A 25,665-nucleotide genomic window follows, 5' to 3' on the forward strand; every position below is an offset into this window, starting at 1 on the left:
CTATTTTAGAGATAAAAATGGTATTTAAGAGCTAAAAATGTTTTTTTTTAGAGATAGAAATGTTATTTGAGAGATAAAAATGCTATTTTAGAGATAACAATGCTATTTCAGGGTCCAAGAGGGGTCAGTGGCTTTGCAGGTTGTTAGGTAGATCCTGGAATTGGAACTCCTGGCTGTAAAGGAGAGCCCGGACAAACAGGTCAACCCGGATTGCCTGGGGCTGCTACAGGCGCTGGAAGCAAGGGGATAAGGTATGGGGGCCATGATTGGTGACTTGGATAAAAGCGTGGGACAAAAGGATGAAGCTCAAAACTACTGTTAAGCATTGCAGATTCATAAAAGTTATTTACAAGTTTCCACAGATCATCAATTTTAACCCACAAATGATAGTCTGTGTTTAAACCTTTTTATTTTAGGGTTGATTGCATCAAAAGCCCTCTGCTTATTGAAAAGGTTATGAGTCTGTTTATTGTGTAGAAACAGTACTTGGTATATTTTAGGGAAGGATAAAGAACGCTACCAGAGAAGGGATTGAAACAGTGACCTCCTTGGGTCGTATTTCAGAAGCATCTTGTATTCTTATCCTTAAATTGGGGAATTTTCTTAAGTGTTTCATTTCATATTGCAATAGATTGCATCAAGATATACATTTAAATAACATCATTATGCCAATGTTATTTTAGGAATACCAAAAACACATGTGTTTCCTTATTTAGTAAACGTTGAGTTAACAGATTTTGAAAAAGAATGAAGTTGTTTCTCTGTTTTCTATAATTGTTTACTTATTTAGTAAAGAAATACAAAACATTGTAATTTTGAACTTAAGTGAAATTATTTACGAAATGACTTAAGATGTTTCTTGAATACCACCCCTGGTTGCTAAGCGGACTCTATTCCTGCAATGCATTGGCCACCTCAAATTATTAGTTATTGGATTTGTTGTTGGAGTGAAGTGTTAAAAAAAAAAGATCAATCTGAAAACTATTGTAAATCATAAGCAGATACATAGCGGATTTTTTTGGGGATCCATAGATTATTGATTTTAATACACCAATCAATAGATAATTGATTTTAATAAATCATTTTACTTCATATGAAATACTGTAAAATCATTTACATAACTAATTATGTAACATTTGCATAAAATTTTGTACAAAAAAAAATACTTTCACGGTAAGCCTCTTTCTGTCATTTTCGAACCTGTTTGTGTGAAATTTGTGGATCTTCCATGTGACTAAAGATGAGTTACTTTGTTTCTAAGGAGACCCTGGTAATGATGGAAAACCTGGACGGGATGTAAGTATTCTTTATAATGTACCCGCTTCATGAATAGCCCTGGGGGACTTACCATTTTCAAAAGAGAAGGGAATATACAAATGCCAGTGAACAAAGTATTATATGAAGTTGGAATAAGACATCCATCTTGAATTAAACAAAAAAATCAACAATGAATTATATGCAGTTTTACCTATTGTATTTATTAATTTTGACAACTTGAGACGCGTTTTGAGAAAACTGGGTATGATGCATATGCGTTATGTGTCGTCCCAGATTAGCCTGTGCAGTCCCCACAGGCTAATCAGGGACTACACTTACCGCTTTTATGACATTTTTTGTTTAAATGAAGTCTCTAAGCGAAAATCCAATTTAGGCAGAGAGTGTCATCCCTGATTAGCCTGTGCGGACTGCACAGGCTAATCTGGGACGACACTTTTCGCACAAGCATTATGCCCAGTTTTCTCAGAACACGACACAATTATAAGTTTATAAGACGCTTGCCTTTATAATGGAATCAGTGTAAGCAGAAAATAAGCACGCTGCTACAGAAAAAACCTGGACCTTTTGTGATCTATTTACAACGTAATCATGGACCATTGAAGCTTCTACACCTTTGTAGACAACATCTATGGGTCTATTTAACCATGATCCACATTAACCTTTGTCCCTTGTGACCCATAGGGATCTAAGGGAGAAGCATGTGCTAGATGACCTCCGGGATTGCCTGGAAACCAAAGTGACGACAGTGGAAGGGGAATCGTGGGGCCTGAGGGACCTAAGGGCAAAAGGGTAAGCTTGGGTGTTAAATCAAAAAAGTGTTTAATTGATCTTAAAGTTTTATATTCTATATTGACCACGAAGTTTAATAGTTTAATTTAATCGTGAAATTTAAAAGTTTATATTGAGTTTGATATGTTATTTTGACCTTTAAGTTGTATATTTCATATTGACCTTGAAGTTGTATATAAACCTTTTTGCGGTTGTATTGTTTATAATGACCTTGAAGTTGTATAATTTATGTTTACCTTTCAGTTTTATATTTTATATTGATCTTTTTTTATTAATAGGAGATGAAATTCACTGTTTTATTTAAGAAAATTTGATTATGATCATTTTTATTTCATGAAATTCAATATTCAATGTTAGAAAACTTTAACAACCTTGAACCTTTCACCTCTCAGGGTCCACCTGGATACCCGGGTCAGAACGGTCTGCCAGGTACAAGATACAAGATACAAGAATCTTTATTTAACTTCGGATGTGAATAACAATAAACATTAGCTCATGAGCTATTTCCCGACAAAACAATTGTATATATATAACAAGTGTATATTGAGCTGAAAGAAAGAAAGATTAAGCATATTATATAAGCATTTATAGTACAAGGACATATTTAAAGCATATAAAACACAAAATTAAGTAAAAATGTTCATTAAAAGCATAATATTTTGTAAGTTACACACAAATACGACAAAGGGAAATATACCTAAAAACTGTATTGGAGCTGTTTTTGCATAGTTCATAATTAAAACATATGTTATACACTTTTAAGTTGTACAAACAAAGCATTGCAGACCTTTATTAAAATTTAAGATAATAAAACAATGTCAGGATGGTGTGGGAGAGAGAGGACCCATGGGACCACCAGGACCACCTGGAGACGCGACTGCACTGCGGGGCCCACTGGGGCCACCCGGAGCACCTGGTCTGCCCGGAACGGGATCTGGGTCTGGAGGTGACGGAGCTGCTGTAAGTATGGAATGTGTTGGTCCGACCTCCGGTAAAGTTTAATCCAATGTTAGTATAGTAGTCCAGCCGTGAGTTAAGTTTAATTTAATGTTGGTATAGTAGTCCAGCCATGCATTAAGTTTACTCCAATTTTAGTATAGTCATCGAGCCAATGAGTTAAATCAGATTAGCCTTGCTGTGGACAAAACAGGCTTAATGCATGTGTGTGAAGTGAGGCTTAATGCATGTGTGTGAAGTGAGGCTTAATGCATGTGTGTGAAGTGAGGCTTAATGCATGTGTGTGAAGTGAGGCTTAATGCATGTGTGTGAAGTGAGGCTTAATGCATGTGTGTGAAGTGAGGCTTAATGCATGTGTGTGAAGTGAGGCTTAATGCATGTGTGTGAAGTGAGGCTTAATGCATGTGTGTGAAGTGAGGCTTAATGCATGTGTGTGAAGTGAGGCTTAATGCATGTGTGTGAAGTGAGGCTTAATGCATGTGTGTGAAGTGAGGCTTAATGCATGTGTTTGAAGTGAGGCTTAATGCATGTGTGTGAAGTGAGGCTTAATGCATGTGTGTGAAGTGAGGCTTAATGCATGTGTGTGAAGTGTAGTTCCAGATAAGTCTGTGCAGCCCACACAGGCTTATCAGGGATGACACTTTCTGCCAAAGCTGAATGCTTGTTTGGAAGATATTTCCTATAAAAGCCAGATGTGTGGTCCCTTAGTATCCTGACTGCACAGGCTAATCTTGAACAATTCTTTGCAACATGCAATAAGCCTATTTTGCGAGGGCAAGGCTCGTTAATTTATTGTAAAGTATTTTAATGTATGCATTCAGTTTGTACTGTGTCTGGTCATATTTCAGACCCCAGCTCAATTTGTCATTTTAGTTCATTTCAGACCCTAGTTAAGTTTGTCTTTGGATTTATTTCATACTCCAGTTAAGTTTGTACTCTCTTTTGGCTCAGTTCAGACCTTACTTTTGTTTTTACTGTCTTTGGATTAATTTCAGACTCCCAGTTCAGTTTGTCATATTGGGTTCATTTCAGACCCCAGTTCAGTTTGTCTTTGTGTTCATTTCAGACTAAAGTTCAGTTTGTTTTTGGGTTCATTTCAGACCGGAGTTCAGACTGTTTTGGGGCTCATTCCAGACCCCTGTTTAGTTTGTAGGTACTATCTTTGGGTTGTCCTCAAACACCTGTTCAATTTGTCTTTCGCATCATCTCAGACCCTAGATCAGTTTGTCTTTGGGTTAATATCAGACTCCAGATCAGATTTCACTGACTTTGGGTTTATCTAAGACCCAGTTCAGTTTGTCTTTGGGTTCATTTCAGACCCCGGTTCAGTTTGCTGACAAGTCTGAGCTCAAGAGAGCAGCTTACAAAATTCCAATTGGAACGCTGGCCTTCGTACTGAACACAGAACAAGTGTATATACGCGTTTCCCAGGGTTGGAGAAGTATAACGGTGAGCATTTCAGAGTTATTTCCTAGTAAAAATGTGTACCTGCAAGGGGCAGATGAAAATAAACCCAGACTAGAATTTTTTTTCTAATGATAAATGTATTTTACTTGCTGTAAAGAGTTATTTATTCTGAGCACAATCAGCCATTTTAATTGTTTTGTAAAAAAAACAAAAACATGCAGTTTTGTCTAAATGGAGTAATCTTATAAGAAGGGGTATTGTATATATTGGGATTACGCACTTGGTTCATAAAGATGTGTCAATGTCCTGGGTAGAACTTGTACTTGATGTCTTTGGGGAGATCTAAAGAATGCTTCCAAGGTGGGGATCAAACCTTTACCTCACAGTTGCTGGGCGGGCACCGTATCCACTATGACACCACATATCTGGTCATAGCACGACAAATCTTAAATCTTTATCAGAATTTGCATTTGAAAACAAAGGTTACTTTTTGATACTACAGTTATGTGTTGCATACAAATTGTTTTAATTCCTAATGATACTTACTTTGTAGCCTGGAAATGACTTAATTCGTTTGCTGCCAGAAACACCAGTGGTGAGTTACTTCCCTTGGCTGTAATCTTGCCATTTATAACTTAAAGTACCTCCCTGTGCCATGATCTTGCTATTTACACATAGACATGTTTTTCGTACCGGTATTCTACGTTAAATTAAATTCAAATGATCAACACGCACATGCTTACATATAAATAGAAGCATTTGATTTTTTATCAAACCAGCGTGAAATATATTTTGATAAACTTCATGTTTAGTATTAGATGGAGTGTTGTATTGTAAACTTATATTGTAAACTTATTCTAGAATGAATGACACTATTAACTAGTATTTTTGTTGCAAGCAAATGCTAAGTCCTATACATTTTGCGTGTGACATGTTAGATTGTATGCATTGACTAGATGTGTAGGATTACACAAATTAAACAAAAGTATTGGAATGCCAATATTGCAAATACAATGTCAGTGTCAAGTAACGCTCTCTCTATTGGTCATTGTCGGCCTGGGTACTACTCACATGTACTTTGGGTATTCTCAAGTTTACTTAAATGTACCCTGGATACGGAAAATATACTTACACATACCCGACCAATTTAGACTGTACCCGATTTTTATTCCCGCCTAAAATCCGATGTCATAAAAAGCGCTACGGAATACAAAACAAAATTCTTGCTAAAAAAAGAGAAAATCCTCAAAATATAATATAGAGGCCATTTTACACATTATTTTCATAAATATGAACATAATTAATTTGAAAAAAAGCCAACAAGGACCAATTTAGCGTAAGAATTCCCGGGTACGTTTCAGTATATTTTCTGTACCTGGGATATATGTAAGTATACTTTAGTGTACTCGGGGTACATTTAAGTATTACCCGAGCAGACGATGACCAATCGAGCTATTACTTTGGGGAGTTACTTTCTACAATTCAAGTCTTATATTATAATACAAAAAGGCTAATTATTGTCTGGCTTCATTTAAAATCCATGGAAATAAAAAATAATTGACTTCCGAAGCCATTACGAGACATTAATTAAGATGTGCTACAAAAAACCTTAACTAAAATAATATTCCGTAAAATCATTTATATTTGTCGGCATAAATTATGTGTTGTTTTTTTATAATTCTTTTGTAGACTCGTAAAGTCATGGATTTCTAATTTTTGTGGGGGAAAAAAGAGGAAATTGCGTCAGTAATTTTCCTCTGTTTTTGGGTTAAATGTGTTGATCAGTAAACCCACAAATTGAAAATAAGTTTCCCACAAATAATAATGTTTTTACAGTATTTTAGTTTAAGCTACACATGACAAGCCATGTTATCCATAGGAGTTGGGATCTTGTCATTATTTATGGTGATATGCAAAATTAACTTAACACTTTCCCACTCAGAAGCAAAGTTAAAATGGCTATGTGCCAACAGCATCAAACCAAAATAGCCTGTGAGTATTTCACAGTCTGTTCAAGTTTTATGCTGTTTGCTGCTCATCAGTATCTAAGGGTTGGAAATGAAGTCTTTAAAACTTAAATATATTAAGAAAGGTCTTTAATTAAAGTTAACTTTCTAAGGGAAAACCCATGCGTAAAAATCTAAGTGGTTAAGGGTAAACCAAACACTATTTTTACTAGGTGACAATGTAGAGGGTTGAGTGTGAAACAATTGTATCTTGTATAGAAATGTGAAGCAGATACATCAGTCTGCATATTTGTAAAAAAAGTATTAAACAATTGATCTCAAGAATTAAGTTGTTTTGTTTTTTTACTTCTATTGTACAAACTTGACTCCTTGAGGTTATTATTTTTTCTTAATCTACCACATGTTGTGTGGAATTATTTAAATTTTGGAGATGAAAGACGAATTATGTGTGGCTGATATTCTAAATTTAAGCACTGTTTTTAAGTCTCTTACAGTCATTTATGCATTATTATAATGTATCATTTGCCTATATGTCTTGCTTGGTATTGCACACCAGCTTTGAAAAATTTGTTTATCATATGGCATATACCCAGCTTCGCAGGTTGTATAAATGGGTATCATATCATTTCCAATTTAAAGAGACCTCTTTGCAGATTTTGGCATGTTTTTCATTAAATGCTTTACATTTGATAATTATAAACAGTGAAACTAATAAGCTTAAAAAAAAATCAAGAATAAAATAGAATGAAAAAGAAAAAAAAAAGAAAAAAAAGTAATCCTTAAATGGACTTGAGCCCCTGAGCCATGGAGTGTTTCAGGAACCTGTTGAGGGGGAGACACGTGGCCAGCTGGCAGCCAAGAGCAAACTGCGTCAGGAGGCAGACGAGAACAAGGCCCTGAAGACTGAGGCATACAACTCGCAGGACAGGCTGGTGAAGTCACGCCGCAAGCCGCACGATGGTGACGAAAACATGGAGTTGGAGAAGCAGCGCTCCAGCATGGTAGCCTTCGAGAAGAAGCAGCCCAAGTTTGATCACCTACATGTCTTAAAGAGGTGGGTGTACCATAGGGAGACCTGTGTTTATTAATTTGTCATATGAAGGCTTGTTCATTCATTTTGCATATAAAGGAAGTCCTTTGACCTATTTTCAAACTAAGAAAAATAGGAACTACAGTTGTACTACATGACAAAGCCAAATGATAATTCTTTAGCTTACCCAAAAGGACTTAATAATTTTTATTTGAAGATCTCTTTTCATGTGGATTTTTTTTCCTCCAAAATTAGATTAATGAAATATAAAAAGCTTGACAGTTAACTGTTCATACATTTATTAACAAACAAGCTGAGAATTGAATTAAATGTATGCCTTGGATTTGCTAAAATGCCATCTCATTGGTATATATGTCATTTTAACAAAGTTTTACTTTTTATTCTCCCCCAAAATTTATTTTGGGGAGAGCATATAGTCGCCGCTTTGCTGTCTGTGCGTGTGTGTGTGCGTCTGTCCGTCCGTGCACAATTTTTGTCCAGGCTATTTCTCAGCAACTAATGACCGGAATTCAATGAAACTTTATGGGAAGCTTTACTACCAAAAGGAGATGTGCATATTATCAGCCGGTTCTAGTCGGATGGTTTTTCACAGAGTTATAGCCCTTTGAAATTTTCCATTAACTGTACATATAGTGCAATTCTTGTCCGGGCAATTTCTAAGCAACTAATGACCGGAATTCAATGAAACTTTATGGGAAGCTTCACTACCAAAAGGAGATGTGCATATGATCAGCCAATTCTGGTCGGATGATTTTTCTCAGAGTTATGGCCCTTTGAAATTTTCCATTTACTGTACATATAGTGCAATTCTTGTCCGGGCTATTTCTCAGCAACGAATGACCGGAATTCAATGAAACTTTATGGGAAGCTTCACTACCAAGAGGACATGTGCATATTATCATATTATGTGCCGGTTCTGGTCGGATGATTTTTCACAGAGTTATGGCCCTTTGAAATTTTCCATTAACTGTATGTACACATAATGTGTGTGAGCATGTGTTTCAGGCTGCTCCAGGAGAAGGACGCTGCAGAGAAGGAGAGTCGTGACAAGGAGACCAAGATCCTGAACCTGAACACGAATGCCAAGCAGAAGCAGCAGAATGACATGAAAGACTTTGAGCAGCAGGTGCAGGCTCAGATGAAGGACTTTGGTCGTGAGCTCGACGAGGCTGGATGTGCCAGGGACGAGATGCAGGGACCGTTTAAAGGTAATCTTGCAGTAGAAATGTGTTGGGTGGCATCTTTCAATTTAGGATTTTCCTGGTTCAATGTGGTTGTTTTGTATGTTATTAGTGTTTGATTGTATCCTGAACACTTTCCCGCTCAGAAGCAGGTGAAAATGTCCAGTTTTATGCTGTATGTTGCTCTGAAGTATCTAACAGTTGGATATGAAGCCTGTAATACTTTAAAGTAGTTAGAAAGGTCTTTATTTATACCCCCACAAACGAAGTTTAGGGGGGTATAGAGGAGTGAACTTGTCTGTCGGTCGGTCCGTATTAAGTGTCCGCTCTCTAATTCAAGTTGTTTTCATCGGATCTTCACCAAACTTGGTCAGATGTTGTATCTAGATGATGTCTAGGTCAAGTGGAATATGGGTCATGCTGGGTCAAAAACTAGGTCACGGGGTCACTTTGTGCGTTTTAAACATTGAGCATGGTGTCCGTTCTCTAATTCAAGTAGTTTTCATCAGAGCTTCACCAAACTTGGTCAGAAGTTGTATCTAGATGATGTCTAGGTCAAGTTTGAACATGGATCATGGCAGGTCAAAAGTTAGGTCACGGGGTCACTTAGTGCGTTTGAAACATTCAGTTTGTTGTTTGCTCTCTAATTCAAGTAGTTTTCATCCAATATCTTCACCAAACTTGGTCTTGAGATTTACCTTGATGATCTCTATGCCAAGTTAGAACATGGGCCATGCAGGGCCAAAAACTATCTCACGGGGTCACTTAGTGCGTTTTTTAACATTCAGCATGTTGTCCGCTCACTTATTTAACTAGTTTTCATTCGATCTTCACCAGACTTGGTCAGAAGTTTTATCTTGATGATCTTAAGTCCAAGTCTGAACATGGGCCATGCAAGATCAAAAAATAGGTCACTGAGTACGTTTTACACACTCAGCATGGTGTCCGCTCTCTAATTCAAGTAGTTTTCATCTGATCTTCACCACACTTGGTCAGAAGTTGAATCTAAATGATGTGTAGCTGAAGTTCGAACATGGGCCATGCTGGGTCAAAGACTAGGTCACCGGGTCACTTAGTGCGTTTTAAACATTGAGCATGGTGTCCGCTGTTTTTTATGAAGACAACATGCAAAATATTCCGTGTCCATGCAGCATGTGGGGGTATTTGTCTCGTCTGTGACAAAGCTCTAGTTTGATTTGATTTTAGAATGGGTTAAAAATGCTTAAAAATGCACATCTCAGTGGTAAAGGGTTAAATCAGTCAATGTATGAGTTCAAAAATCTACTAATAATATCTTGCCTTATTGCAATTATTTTATTTTATTATTTTGTTAATGAAAACTAGCAATACAAAACATAAATCATTATGTGCCATGCAGATTCAATGAATTATAAATACTCTTGGCTGCCGAGGCTTGATTCATGTGCCATGCAGATTCAATGAATTAGAAATACTCTTGGCTGCTGGGACTTGATTCATGCACAGGCCAATCACATTCAACACTTTCGGCCTAGACTTGATTTGTGTTAAGAAGAGACGTCTTGCAAATGAAAAATTCCATAAAAGGGTAAAGTATTGTCCCTGAATATCCTGTTGTCCCTGAATATCCTGTTGTCCCTGAATATCCTGTTGTCTCTGAATATCCTGTTGTCCCTGAATATCCTGTTGTCCCTGAATATCCTGTTGTCCCTGAATATCCTGTTGTCCCTGAATATCCTGTTGTCCCTGAATATCCTGTTGTCCCTGAATATCCTGTTGTCCCTGAATATCCTGTTGTCCCTGAATATCCTGTTGTCCCTGAATATCCTGTGGTGTCTGCAAATCTGGGTGGATACTTAGTGCACATATATTATTCCTTGTTTTGACAGAGTGCAGCCAAAATTGTTCTCAGCTGTTCTGCAGAAACCTCACAGTTCAATTCTGAGATTTATGCTTTCAGAGAATGAGAAGCGCCTGAAGACACTGGAGACAGACAACATCCAACTGCATGAGAAGCGCCTGAAGACACTGGAGACAGACAACATCCAACTGCAAAACAACCTGGCTGCTACTGAGCACGCAGCAAGCAATGCTGAGGCAGAGAGGTATGAACTGCAGGATGAAATCAGCAACAACTCAGCCGCAAAGTAGGGCTTCACCTAGCAACAACTCAGCCGCAAAGTAGGGCTTCACCTCTATTTTATGTCTGGTCCAGACTGACATAAAATTTAGCCTGACATAGTTGTGTTTTCATGAACAAGATAATGTGCATCAAATTTGTAACCAAGCTTCAAGTGAAGTCATGCAAACTTAGATCCTGGAATCTTTATTATACTATTCTTTGTCTTTATGAAATTTACTCCCAAAGCTTCAAATTGTAACAAATGTTATAAAAACTTCTATACATTAAGTAGCACAAAGCATAAGTTTCAGAAAAAGATTCTATGTGAAATTTTGTCAATTGAATGTTCACAGAATTGTTATCCATCCTTTATTTATTACATTGTGCAAAAGCATTTGAGGCTGGCTCTGGAAAGAACGTGCTTAATGAATGTGCCTTCAGTGTTGTTTAAGATTAGCCTGTGCAGTTTACAATAGTATTTTTTATTGAAAGAAATTCTGTTCTAAGCGAAAATCCAGTTAAGGGGTAAACAGACATCCCTGAATAGCCTGACAGACATCCCTGAATAGCATGACAGACATCCCTGAATAGCCTGACAGACATCCCTGAATAGCCTGACATCCATCCATGAATAGCCTGACAGACATCCCTGAATAGCATGACAGACATCCCTGAATAGCCTGACAGACATCCCTGAATAGCCTGACAGACATCCCTGAATAGCCTGACAGACATCCCTGAATAGCCGGACAGACATCCCTGAATAGCCTGACAGACATCCCTGAATAGCCTGACAGACATCCCTGAATAGCCTAACAGACATCCCTGAATAGCCTGACAGACATCCCTGAATAGCATGACAGACATCCCTGAATAGCCTGACAGACATCCCTGAATAGCCTGACATCCATCCATGAATAGCATGACAGACATCCCTGAATAGCATGACAGACATCCCTGAATAGCCTGACAGACATCCCTGAATAGCCTGACAGACATCCCTGAATAGCCTGACAGACATCCCTGAATAGCCTAACAGACATCCCTGAATAGCCTGACAGACATCCCTGAATAGCATGACAGACATCCCTGAATAGCCTGACATCCATCCATGAATAGCCTGACAGACATCCCTGAATAGCCTGACAGACATCCCTGAATAGCCTGACAGACATCCCTGAATAGCCGGACAGACATCCATGAATAGCCTGACAGACATCCCTGAATAGCCTGACATCCATCCATGAATAGCCTGACAGACATCCCTGAATAGCATGACAGACATCCCTGAATAGCCTGACATCCATCCATGAATAGCCTGACAGACATCCCTGAATAGCCTGACAGACATCCCTGAATAGCATGACAGACATCCCTGAATAGCCTGACAGACATCCCTGAATAGCCGGACAGACATCCATGAAAAGCCTGACAGACATCCCTGAATAGCCTGACAGACATCCCTGAATAGCCTGACAGACATCCCTGAATAGCCTGACAGACATCCCTGAATAGCCTGACAGACATCCCTGAATAGCCTGACAGACATCCCTGAATAGCCTGACAGACATCCCTGAATAGCCGGACAGACATCCATGAATAGCCTGACAGACATCCATGAATAGCCTGACAGACATCCATGAAAAGCCTGACAGACATCCCTGAATAGCCTGACAGACATCCCTGAATAGCCTGACAGACATCCCTGAATAGCCGGACAGACATCCATGAATAGCCTGACAGACATCCCTGAATAGCCTGACAGACATCCCTGAATAGCCTAACAGACATCCCTGAATAGCCTGACAGACATCCCTGAATAGCCTGACAGACATCCCTGAATAGCCTGATTGGGCTGCAAAGGCTAATCTGGAACAACACATAGCACATGCATTAAGCTCTTTGTTCCCAGAGCTTGGTTTATTTGAAAGGAACTGTTTTGATGTGAAACGAGCTGATTTCTTGTAACCTTTGGTAATTGTTCTTTGGTAAGTGGCCTTACGTAATGGTCTTAATGGCAGGTCTGCACTGCTGAATGATAAGCACAGCCTGAAGGCCAGGAACAGCCAGCTGGAAATTGAGCTGGAGGAGAAACAATTCTCCAACGCTGACCTTGTGGTTAAGACACGCGAGGCAACCATGCAGGTAGGAAGGACAACAGTTCAGTGTATTGACTGCAATTATATTTGTTAAAGCGAGATTATACGATTTTGTCAAACATTTATTTATTTATATAAAATGTGTAAAAAACTTATTAAACATATATTTCAATATAAATTAAAATAAAAGTTAAGAAGAACATGTGTAGAAAAATGCGAAATAAGCCAGTTATTTAACTCTGAAATTGAAAATGTCTGTACATGTATGATGTGAATCTAAATTTAGTTTTACGGTTCATTTTAAATTCCTGCAACAATATCTATTCATATGACACACGAACACTTACTAAAAAGACAAACACTTCAGTTATTGTGGGAAAATATGTACAAAATATCTTCATCACAATCGGCTTGGGGCGCTAATTTGTCTTTGCTGCATTTTTATGAAATTCATCTCCAATGAATACTTTTTTTTGCCTATTTTGTGTTATTGTAACATATTTTATCAATTTATTACAATTAAACACATATAAAAAATCGTATAATCTCGCTTTAAGTTTTGGTATTAATTAATAGTTTTCTTCTGTAAGTAATAGGTTTGCATGTCTTGATCTGTACAAGAACTACACAAGTCAACACACGCAATAAAATAATTTTTAAAGTTGTATATTTGGTTTATTAATCTATCTTTATAACCGTTGATTGATTTCGGGACATTAAAGGCAACAATTTTTATATTTATGGTATTCACCCAAGTGTTGAAAAGAACTTTACAAAATCTTGTACAAGGTTTCATGTGGTTTAAGCATGTCGTTCCACTCAATGACCCTTTTTGAACTGTTTGCCAGTTAGTTTGCAGGCTGCAGCATATTGGTTCACCACTCCTGTTTGAAACCAAGTGTTATTGTTTATTCCTTTCTTGTTCAGAAATAAAGTGAAAACCAGCATACAACCAGAACAGCGAGTAACTGACAGGCTGTTCAGGTTGATGTTGTGTGCTGCTCATCAGTATCAAATGGTTGGAAATGAAGCCATTAAAACTTGAATCTAGTAAGAAAGGTATTTCATTTAATATGATTTATTAAGGGACTACAAAATCATCAAAATGCATATCTAAGTGTTCTTGTTTTTCTCAGTTTGAGAAGTGCCAGGCAGACCTGCGTAATGAGAGCCAGAGGTTGCAGCTGGAGGTCAAGGACTTGAAGGAGAAGCTGGCCAAGGTTGAGGGACGGCTGGGGAAAAAAAAGTGGAAGGTGGCAACCCTGAAGGAGCAGCTTGATCTGGAGAGAAAGTAAGCAGAGGGCTCTTTGTATGTGTTTGTGCGTGTGTCCAGGTGTCTTAGTGCAAACAGTGCAGGCATTCAATTTGGTTTTCAACTCAAACATTATATCAATAACCTTGTAAAACTTGGTGCCATCTGTGTAAAAATTGAAAGATTTGAAATGGGAATAGGAGTTTTTTTAGCTGCTTTTCAAATCGTCCATTTTTATGTCTGATATTGAGGTTTGAGTGTGAAACTTTTTTATCTGAGATATAAATGTTAAGCAGGTAAAGTATTTAAGAAAACAAAACAAAATTGAGAATATAGGAATGATGAATTAGTTTTAAACTTAAATGTGTCTGTTCATGAGATCCTTGGACAAACATTGTTTATGTTCTCCAAAAAAATTATAAATCTCTATATTACTAGTAATTTTTTAGCATGTGACTGGCTAGATAGTAAATTAAACTTGTCAGTCCATTCCTGTGCTGAAAATACTGATAAATAACCAGCTGTCTATAGCCTTTTTGAGCCTCACCTGGAAATGGATTTGTGTAAAGTGTCATCTGAGATTAGCCTCTGCAATCTGCACAGGCTAATCAGGGGAGACAATCTGCACAGGCTAATCAGGGGAGACAATCTGCACAGGCTAATCAGGGGAGACAATCTGCACAGGCTAATCAGGGGAGACAATCTGCACAGGCTAATCAGGGGAGACAATCTGCACAGGCTAATAGGGGGACAATCCAGGCTAATCAGGGGAGACAATCTGCACAGGCTAATCAGGGGAGACAATCTGCACAGGCTAATCAGGGGAGACAATCTGCACAGGCTAATCAGGGGAGACAATCTGCACAGGCTAATCAGGGGAGACAATCTGCACAGGCTAATCAGGGGAGACAATCTGCACAGGCTAATCAGGGGAGACAATCTGCACAGGCTAATCAGGGGAGACAATCTGCACAGGCTAATCAGGGGAGACAATCTGCACAGGCTAATCAGGGGAGACATTTTCTGCCTTAACTAGGTTTTTGTTTAAAAGAAACTCCCCTTCAAACAAAAATTCCATAAAAGCTGGAATTGTCCCTAATTAGCCTATGCGGACTGCACAGGCTAACTTGGGATGACACTTTATACCCATGTCTTGAGCCCATGAGAACAAAACCCCTCTTGTTACCATTAACATGTACTGTTGTTCCTCTGAAGGGAGCGTGGCAACATGCAGCTGGCCATCCGGCGCCTGGAGAAGAAACTGAAGGAGGAGCGTCGCAATGCCAACCAGTACAAGGATCAGGTATGGCACACTGGCTACTTCTTGGCAGGGCTTTGGGCAGTTGTTTGACATTTGTAATGTGAGATATTGCTTCAGGATATTTCGATTATACTTACTTCAGTGTGTGTTTTTTTCACCATTTTGGATTGGAAAAATATGCGGCATACAGACATTTTCGATTACAGAATTAAATATCTCGCTTATTTCGCATTTTTCGACACATGTTCTTCTTAAGTTATATTTTAAATTATAATGAAATGTATGACCTTGTTAACACTCTAGAGGTCACATTTATTTTCCGATCATCATGAAACTTGGTCTGAAGATTTGTCCCAATGATATCTTGGATGAGTTTGAAAATGGTTTTTGTTGCTTTAAAAACATGGCCACCAGGGGCGGGGAATTTTTCCTTATATGGCTATATATGGCTTTAGTATAACCTTGTTAACACTCTAGAGGCCACATTTATTGTCCAATCTTCATGAAATTTGGTCAGAAGATTGGTCTCAATGATATCTTGGATGAGTTTGAAAATAATAATTTTTGCTTGAAAAACATGGCTTCCAATGGGGCGGGGCATTTTTCCTTATACGGCTATAGTAAAATCTTGTTAACACTCTAGTTTTATTTAATTCAGTTGCCCAATCTTCATGAAATTTGGTCAGAACATTTGTGTCCTGTGTAGTAAAGTTTGGTTTTATTATGTCAGTATTATGTACCATTAACTGTTTTATTTAATTTTTCATAACACAGAATTTTCATAATTAACAACTGTTTTAGTCATTATTACTTATGGTAAGCCTATCAACTAAGAGAAAGCTGAAATGAAGACAACATGTACACAATTTTGCAGTATCTATCTCCATTGTTTAACCTGCTGAGTCATATTTCCCAATCAATTTTTAGTTCATGCTCTAGAATTTGTTAGACACCAGATATTGATCATTGCAGTGTGTAACTATTTACCACTAAGTTTACTGACCCTCTCACTTTGCTGTATGCCAGATGTTAATATCAGTGGTCAGTAATAAAAGCTGGTTGAACTGTTTGATATATTTTTAGCTCACCTGATTGCTCAGGTGAGCTTTTGTGACCGGTCTTTGTCCGTCGTATGTCCGTCCGTTAACATTTGCTTGTAAACACTCTAGAGGCCACATTTCTTGTCTCATCTTCATGAAACTTGGTCAGAAGCTTTGTCCCAATGAAATCTCGGCCGATTTCGAAACTGGGCTGTGCCGGGTCAAAAACTAGGTCACTAAAAGAAAAACCTTGTAAACACTGTAGAAGTCACATTCCCAATCACAAGCCCAATCTTCATGTTACTTTTAATGATATCTTGGTTGAGTTCAAAAGTGGTTCCGATCCGTTGAAAAACATGGCCGCCAGTGGGCGGGGCAGTTTTCCTTATTTGGCTATAGAGAATCCTTGCAAACACTCTAGAAGTCACAATTTTTGCCAAATCATCATGAAAGTAGGTCAAAACATTGGTTCAATTAATGTCTCTGACGAGTTCGAAAATGGTTGGGATTGGTGAAAAAACATGGCTGCCAGTGGGCGGGGCATTTTTCTCTATATGTATATAGTGAAAACATGTGAACACAGAAGAAGACACACTTTTGGCCCAATTTTCATGAAATTTGCTCAGAACATTTGTTTCCTTGATACGAGAGTTGGGTTCAAAAATGGTTCCGGTCATTTGAATAACATGGCTGCTGGGATGGGGGCAGTTTTGTCATATATGCCCCCCCCCCCCCTTTCGAAGAAGAGGGGGTATATTGTTTTGCTCATGTCGGTCCGTCCGTCCACCAGATGGTTTCCGGATGATAACTCAAGAGCGCTTATGCCTAGGGTCATGAAACTTCATAGATACATTGATCATGACTCGCAGATGACCCCTATAGATTTTCAGGTCACTAGGTCAAAGGTCAAGGTCACGGTGACCCAAAGCAGTAAAATGGTTTCCGGATAAGAACTGACGAACGCTTATGCCTAGGATCATGAAACTTCATAGATACATTGATCATGACTTGCAGATGACCCCTATTGATTTTCAGGTCACTAGGTCAAAGGTCAAGGTCACGGTTACCTGAAATATTAAAATGGTTTCTGGATGATAACTCAAGAACGCTAATGCCTAGGATCATGAAACTTCATAGCTACAGTGATCATGACTCGCAGATAACACCTAATCATTTTCAGGTCACAGGTCAAGGTCACGATGACCCAAAATAGTAAAATGTTTTCCGGATGATAACTCAAGAACACTTGGGCCTAGGATCATGAAACTTCATAGGTACATTGATCATAACTCGTAGATGACCCCTATTGATTTTCAGGTCACTAGGTCAAAGGTCAAGGTCACTATTACCCAAAATATTAAAATGGTTTCAGGATGATAACTTAAGAACGCTTAGGCCTAGGATCATGAAACTTCATAGGTACAATTATCATGACTCGTAGATAACCCCTATAGATTTTCAGGTCACTAGGTCAAAGGTCAAGGTCATGGTGACCCGAAATAGTTAAATTGTTTCCAGATGATAACTCAGGTCACTAGGTCAAAGGTCAAGGTCACGGTGACCCAAAGCAGTAAAATGGTTTCCGGATGAGAACTCAAGAACGCTTTTGCCTAGGATCATGAAACTTCATAGCTACATTGATCATGACTCGCAGATAAAACCTATTGATTTTCAGGTCACAGGTCAAGGTCACGATGACCCAAAATAGTAAAATGGTTTCCGGATGATAACTCAAGAACGCTTGGGCCTAGGATCATGAAACTTCATAGGTACATTGATCATAACTCGTAGATGACCCCTATTGATTTTCAGGTCACTAGGTCAAAGGTCAAGGTCACGATTACCCAAAATATTAAAATGGTTTCAGGATGATAACTTAAGAAGGCTTATGCCTAGGATCATGAAACTTCATAGGTACATTGATCATGACTCTTAAATAACCCCTATAGATTTTCAGGTCACTAGGTCAAAGGTCAAGGTCAAGGTGACCCGAAATAGTAAAATTGTTTCCAGATGATAACTCAAGAGCGCTTATGTCTAGGATCATGAAACTTCATATGTACATTGATCATGACTCGAAGATGACCCCTATTGATTTTCAGGTCACTAGGTCAAAGGTCAAGGTCGGGGTGACCTGAAATAGTAAAATGGTTTCTGGATGATAACTCAAGAACGCTTATGCCTAGGATCATGAAACTTCATAGATACATTGATCATGACTTGCAGATGACCCCTATTGATTTTCAGGTCACTAGGTCAAAGGTCAAGGTCACATTTACCTGAAATATTAAAATGGTTTCTGGATGATAACTCAAGAACGCTTATGCCTAGGATCATGAAACTTCATAGCTACATTGATCATGACTCGCAGATAACACCTAATGATTTTCAGGTCACAGGTCAAGGTCACGATGACCCAAAATAGTAAAATGGTTTCCGGATGATAACTCAAGAACGCTTGGGCCTAGGATCATGAAACTTCATAGGTACATTGATCATAACTCGTAGATGACCCCTATTGATTTTCAGGTCACTAGGTCAAAGGTCAAGGTCACTATAACCCAAAATAGTAAAATGGTTTCAGGATGATAACTTATGAACGCTTAGGCCTAGGATCATGAAACTTCATAGGTACAATTATCATGACTCGCAGATGACCCCTATTGATTTTCAGGTCACTAGGTCAAAGGTCAAGGTCACAGTGCCAAAAAACGTATTTACACAATGGCTGTCAAGGTCACGGTGACTCATCTAAGAAAAATGGTTTCTGGATCATAACTCAAGAATGCTTACGCCTAGGATCATGAAGCTTCATAGGTACATTGATCATGACTCGCAGATGAAATAATGATGAAACTTGACCAGGATGTTTGTCTGGACAATATCTAGGTCAAGTTTGACATTTGGTTAAGATTGAATTAACTGACTCCTCTCAGGTGAGCGAACTAGGGCCATCTTGGCCCTCTTGTCTAATTATTGATCTGTTTTTAATTCACCGCTGTCTGCAAAATTAACCCATCACCTGATCACCAATGCGTTGAAATCTTGGCTCTGGCGATAGAAAAATTGCATAAAGATCGCTTGAATTGCAATGAAAAAAATCAGAGTAAATAAACTAATAAATAATTAATTTATGCATTTCATGTGTAAATTCTTACAGTGACACCGCTTAGTTACTTCCCTTAGATTTCTATCATAAGTGATCTCCCTTAGATGCTATAGAGAGTGTTAAGTCCAGCTTGCGAATTTAAAATGTCAAAAATTACACTTTTATTATTCTGCTAAGGTCATGATAATGTCACTGTAAATTAATTCCTTTTTTCTGGCAATGAAAAAATTCTTCTGGCTATGACATTTTGCAAGTTTCATAGCCACATTGGCTATGAATACAAAAAAGTTAGTTTTGCACACTGTACCAGAAACTTTAAGGTCTACCCATCTGTTTTTTTATGATATGTACAGGCAATAACTTTGCCACAATGTGTATTTCACCTTTAAAATATTTGTTCATCTCTGCTTCACTACAAAACTCACATGTTTCAATGATGACTTACAATAAGTATTTGTTAATGGATTATCATTAACGATTACAAAAACTGCTTATAATCCTTACTAAATAGATAATACCGGTAGAACAATATAACATAATAAGTTACAACTTGCTGTAACCGTAACTACTTTCAAGAAAATAATGAAAGGCTGTAGACTGTAATACTTAGATATTTAAAGCAGCACACACAATAAAATAAATATTTACATGCCATATTACTGCAAAATGAGCTGTTTTACACTTATTGTGATAAGTCATTAAGTTTAAAACACTTTCAAATCTTACTTATGCCTCTAACATCATGATTTATAAATGCCTCTTTGAAGGATCAACTCTAATCAGTATCCTTTCAACTATGCTGGGCATTGTTAATGTCACATTGAAAGCCTTCAATGACCACACCAGATCCAATGCACTTTTCGTGAACCCAACGCCTACAAACATCGCAGTTGAGCCACTTAAGTTTTCCTCTGGGGTAAAGATAATCCATGGCATTACATAAATATGTGTGCCTGTAAAAGACAAAAGACGTCCCCTAACATTGTTGCGGTAAAATGCTACATGTGACTGTCCAAGTGTCAGGGCTGTTACATTTTTCACTAGACATTCAGCTGTCTGCAAAAGAAATATTACAGATTAAAGATTGCTCTGTGAACATGTTCTTAAAGAGAATCACATGGTTGAAAGTGTTCCGGGTTAAACCGGAATTCCTGTTTTTGGATTGCCTCCTGTGCCCCCCACCAGAGCTTTGCTCTGCACCCACCTGGGGGCCCTAGTTAGGCCCCCTCGACCCCCAGCAAAATTTTCTAGTTTTCAGACATTTTTAACTTTAACCCATGGAATCATGGGTCTTCTTTGGTAAATATCCTATACAATTGATGACCCAGTTATTCAAAATAATTATTGTCAATCAAATTCAAGAGTACCAATTTATTTCATATTGCATTTAAATGAATTGAATTATTACTTCCAAATAATGATTGTACATATTAATTAAAGTTTGCATTTAAACTTTAAATTTTAAATCAACATGTGATTTGTTATACTGAAACAGATACCTCTCTTACTATGTGAACTGACAATGCAAGGAAGAGGTTTCTCTATTTGTATTTACTCAAATTGTTCCATTTGTTTCACAGGATTTCAACGTTATTAAGACTGTATTACAATTATTTCATCAACTCATTTTTATAAAGAACTTCCCTACCTGATTTTAAAGTGGTAAACAATTATTATGGCCATGAATCCCCATGACAGTAATTAGCCTAAGGCTAGGATTAATCCCTCAATACTCTGATTTTACTCATTGAACAAGCTTTATTTAGTTATTTAACTGGTAAATTAAATATTATTGAATGAATATCTTGCACAACAAATACAAATATCCATACCATCAAAGTAATGATGCCACAACTTCAGTTTGTCGGTTCTGCTTTGTTGATGAAAAATGCCAATGATCCTTTCCATCAGACATTACATTGAACCGGATATTCATGTACTTTCTGAAAGATTATAAAGTAAAAACCTTTCACGTTTTTGAACCTAGATTTTATCAAAGTTGAAATTCCTTGTTGATAGAATGGGGGATGCCAGGGGTAGGGTATTAAGCTGGTGATTTACAGTCGAAAAATTTGTACAGTTTTCACTGACCAATCTTGGGACCTTACAATGATTAAAAATTAAGTAAATAAGTGAGTAAACATGTCATGGAAAACCTGGTTGGCAATACCATGTTTCTTGTTTCAAAAGCTTAGAAGCCGACCTAACACATGTACATTAATATTGCAAATTTCCATTTAATTATTGTCCTTATTTCTATAGTCTATCAAGGAAATGCAGTGTTTTGAACTTGGCATGGTAAAGGGAAACAGTTTTCATGGCTCAACATTAACCTAAAAACCAACTTGCTCTGCCGGGCAAGTACTTAGAAAATCTACTTGCCCTCAACGTAAAGCCACTTGCCCAAACATGAAATATCACTTTAACTGTAAACCATTAACTGTAAACCTCATATGTTTTAATAAAGATCAAAATGATACAGCACAAAACCTTTTTTTATTTTTGCACATTTAACAAAATTATTACAGTAATTAAAGTCTAATTTAAGTCTAAATGTAGATTTGTGCCAATATTTGATTATTAAACATTGCTCCTAACGATTCATCATATCTCAACCATTCAAATTCACTTTTCCATTATGGTAAAAAGTTGCGTTTTCGTTTCAATTCACACTTTTTGGCACTTTTGGATGATTTTACTGTGCATTTTTCATTGGATTTTGCAGACTTCAAGTTACTTGTAAAGCCGAAGCTAAATAAACTAGACATTTCCTGTCTGCTAACAGTACTGTGAACAACGCTGAACATGTGAACCGTAACAAAAATGTCAATTGACGTAAAGTAAAAGATTGTTGAAAATGTAAGTGGCAAAATATGAAATATGTATATACCGAAGCTATTTGTTGTTGTTTTTATATAGTTATAATTTTAGTGTTTTCTTTGTGACTGAAAAAACCAACGATGTTATTTGTAACTGAATAGTAATGAAAAAGATAAACACAATAGCATTTGAAAGCTGATGTTTGGAAACCCAAGCCATTTACGGTGTTTCTAAAAATAAGTTTGGAAATGCAAGCACACCATGCTTAGTTAGTTCGGACTTCCGCAAACAACAATCGCCAAGGTAAATTCGCGCATAAGGCAAATCTTTTGTGATTATTTGTACTATTTAACCACAGAAACGCATGTTTTTCTTTGTTCTTTTTTGCATCCGCCCGGGCGGACAACTAGATTATAAAATAACTTGCACGGACCCAACTTTTACTTGCCAGTGGCAATCAGACAACCGTTAATGTTGAGCCCTGGTTTTGTGATTGCTATTTGTCCGTCGTGCGTTGTGCGTTGTGAGCCGTCAACATTTGCCTTGCTAACTCTCTAGAGGCCACATTTATTGTCCAATCTTCATGAAACTTGGTCAGAATATTCATCCCAATAATATCTTGAAAGAGTTAAAAAATAATGCCCTTTGGTAAAAAAAACATGGCCCCCAGGGTCAGGGCATTTTTCCTTATATGGCTATAGTAAAACCTTGTTAACACTCTACAGGCCACATTTATTTTCCAATCTTCATGAAATATGGTAAGAAGATTTGTCTTATTGATATCTTGGATGAGTTTGAAAATAATTATGTTTGCTTGAAAAACATGGCTTCCAAGGGGCGGGGCATTTTTCATTATATGGCTATAGTAAAATCTTGTTAACACTCTATTTGCCACATTTACTGTCCGATCCTCATGAAACTTGGTCAGAAGATTCATCCCGATAATATCTTGGACGAGTTCAAAAATGATGCCGGTTGGTTGAAAAACATGGCTGCATTTTTGCTTATATGGCTATAGTAAAACCTTGTTAACACTCTAGAGGCCACATATTTTCAGATCTTCATGAAACTTGGTCAGATGTTTTGTCCCAATAATATCTTGTTATCTCAGGTGAGTGACTTTGGGCCTTTCAGGCCCTCTTGTTCAAATATGGGTTTTTCCCATTCCCAATAGGCAAAAGAATATATTTTTTCCCAAATGGGAACTAAACATTCCTTATTGAAGGTTTAAAAAAAAATATTTAATTTTTTTTATTTTATTTAGATCTCAACATTTAGTTCTTATCCAGCTCTATTAGTTTAACCTTACTAATTATAATATTAAAACTAAATATATTATTAAAAGCCCTTTTATTCAATTATTCTAAATTTGGAAGAATTTTAAGCAAAATAACAACAACACTTTATTTCCCAATTACAGTCAAAACGCCATAATTTTTCCAATCCTAAGGGACCAGCCCTGTTGCTAAAATGGTGAAAAAAATACTGACAGCTTTTAAGGGCTTTAATTTGAGGAGAAAGCTTTTTGTGTATTAAACCAAACTCAGAGGTTAAGATCATACTTAGACACCAAAGATCAAATTTCGCAATAAAATGGCTAGTGGAGGCTGTCATTCATCATGCACTTTAAAGATATCCTACCACAAATTACTATCATAAGTACACGAGTTTTGCATGTATCACTCTTATTACTTCAAAGCTGGTTTGATAAAGCAGCTGTGATTTTTTTGTTCAATTTGGAAAGGTGCTGGTAACACGCAAATTGGGAAAACTTAGTGCGATAAACTCTGAAATTGGGAAAACTTAGTGCGATAAACTCTGAAATTGGGAAAACTTAGTGCGATAAACTCTGAAATTGGGAAAATTTGTGTCATGAATCTTCAGATTTAAAATAATGGTCTTCCCATTGCTGAGTACTTAATTACATAATTACTTATTTAATGTTATTTAACATGTCGTTTTAATATGTTCAGTTCCAGTGCTAAAATTATCTCTTCACTTGCAGATAATTCACATTGGGAACGAAATGGGCATAACTTTCCTTCCTTGTATGAATTTTGTTATCACAAATTTGGTATTTTGTATTTTTTCCCTCAATTGGGAAAGTGTCTTTCATGGGTATTATATATATAGGATCTGGCATGAGTTGTCATATCATACCATATGTTATTAAACGAGTTCAGGAATTTTGTTAGTAAGCGAGCCTTTGGCAAGCTTACTAATGAATTTCCTGGATGAGTGTAATAAAATATGGTATGAAATGACAACGAGTGTCAGATCTTTTTTATGCCCCAGGTAGGGTGGCAAATAGCAGTTGAACTGTCCATCAGTCAGTCCGTCTGTCCGAAAACTTTAACATTGGCCATAACTTTTGCAATATTGAAGATAGCAACTGGATATTTGGCATGCATGTGTATCTTATGAAGCTGCACAGTGAGTGGTGGAAGGTCAAGGTCATCCTTCAAGGTCAAAATTCAAAAAATACAATCCAAAGGAAGAAATAAGCTTTAAAAGGGAGATAATTTCTAAACCTGCCAAATGATATATTGAAATTTTTATTTCAAAGAGGCGAAATAGGGGGCATTGTGTTTCTGACAAACACATCTCTTGTTTATCACATGCTTTTAAATGAGCAAATCAAATAAATATTTACACAAACATAATGATAAATCCAGAATGTTGTTCACATTTCGTGACGTCATTTGACGTTGCAACGTCATTTCAGCAAAATAACAAATAGCGATTGGTCAATCAAACGAAACAAAGCCAATGAAAACGCTTTAAATGTGTATTACACATGTGTAAGATAAAAATATTCATAATGATTATATTACATGGGAAACAGGGTATGGCATGTGATAAAAAGAAGGAAAACAATAGCAGTGTAGGGATCTCTGTACAGCTCGCAGTACTGTCAGAGCCTTAATTGCATTAGATTTGCATATACTTTTTAATGTTGTTTCGTTTTCAGAGTGAGCCCAGTGAGGAGGAAAGGGAAGAAATGCAGGAGCTAGATAAACCCAAAGAGACAAAGAAGGAAAAAAAAGCAAGAAAGAAAAAGGTGGAAGAAGAAGAAGAGGTTGAGGCAAACGACGCCAAAGAGGTCAAAGTTGGTGAGGTTGTAAAGGTTGAACCAAAGATTGTCACCATGGAAGATTTGGAAAATAAGAAAGAGAAAAAGAATAAGAAGAAAAATAACAAGGGGAAAGCGGAAGAAGAGAAAGCAGACAAGGCTGGTGAAGGTGAGGAGGAGGAAGGTGGCACTGTAAAAACTGCTGCTCAGAAAAAGAGGGAGAAAAAGGAATGGAAGAAACAGAAAAAAATGGTAAAAGATCAATTTATACACACTTGAA

General features: G+C 37.3%; 1 protein-coding gene across 1 annotated transcript in view; it reads left to right on the forward strand.

Annotated features, from left to right (window-relative positions):
- LOC127881879 (myosin-11-like) overlaps window positions 1–25,665 on the forward strand; it is a 241,744-nt gene that overhangs the window by 22,000 nt on the left and 194,079 nt on the right. The window contains exons 4-17 of the mRNA XM_052430059.1: window positions 112–251; window positions 1,262–1,296; window positions 1,960–2,067; window positions 2,460–2,496; window positions 2,872–3,027; window positions 4,342–4,473; window positions 4,985–5,026; window positions 7,217–7,452; window positions 8,455–8,657; window positions 10,570–10,714; window positions 12,753–12,876; window positions 13,967–14,121; window positions 15,298–15,385; window positions 25,284–25,637. Coding sequence (XP_052286019.1) covers window positions 1,274–1,296; window positions 1,960–2,067; window positions 2,460–2,496; window positions 2,872–3,027; window positions 4,342–4,473; window positions 4,985–5,026; window positions 7,217–7,452; window positions 8,455–8,657; window positions 10,570–10,714; window positions 12,753–12,876; window positions 13,967–14,121; window positions 15,298–15,385; window positions 25,284–25,637 — 1,803 coding nt within the window. The 5' untranslated portion in view covers window positions 112–251; window positions 1,262–1,273. The remainder of the gene's footprint in view (window positions 1–111; window positions 252–1,261; window positions 1,297–1,959; window positions 2,068–2,459; window positions 2,497–2,871; window positions 3,028–4,341; window positions 4,474–4,984; window positions 5,027–7,216; window positions 7,453–8,454; window positions 8,658–10,569; window positions 10,715–12,752; window positions 12,877–13,966; window positions 14,122–15,297; window positions 15,386–25,283; window positions 25,638–25,665) is intronic.

The sequence above is a fragment of the Dreissena polymorpha genome, chromosome 5 (genome assembly GCF_020536995.1).
Source record: "Dreissena polymorpha isolate Duluth1 chromosome 5, UMN_Dpol_1.0, whole genome shotgun sequence".
NCBI classification, from domain to species: domain Eukaryota; kingdom Metazoa; phylum Mollusca; class Bivalvia; order Myida; family Dreissenidae; genus Dreissena; species Dreissena polymorpha.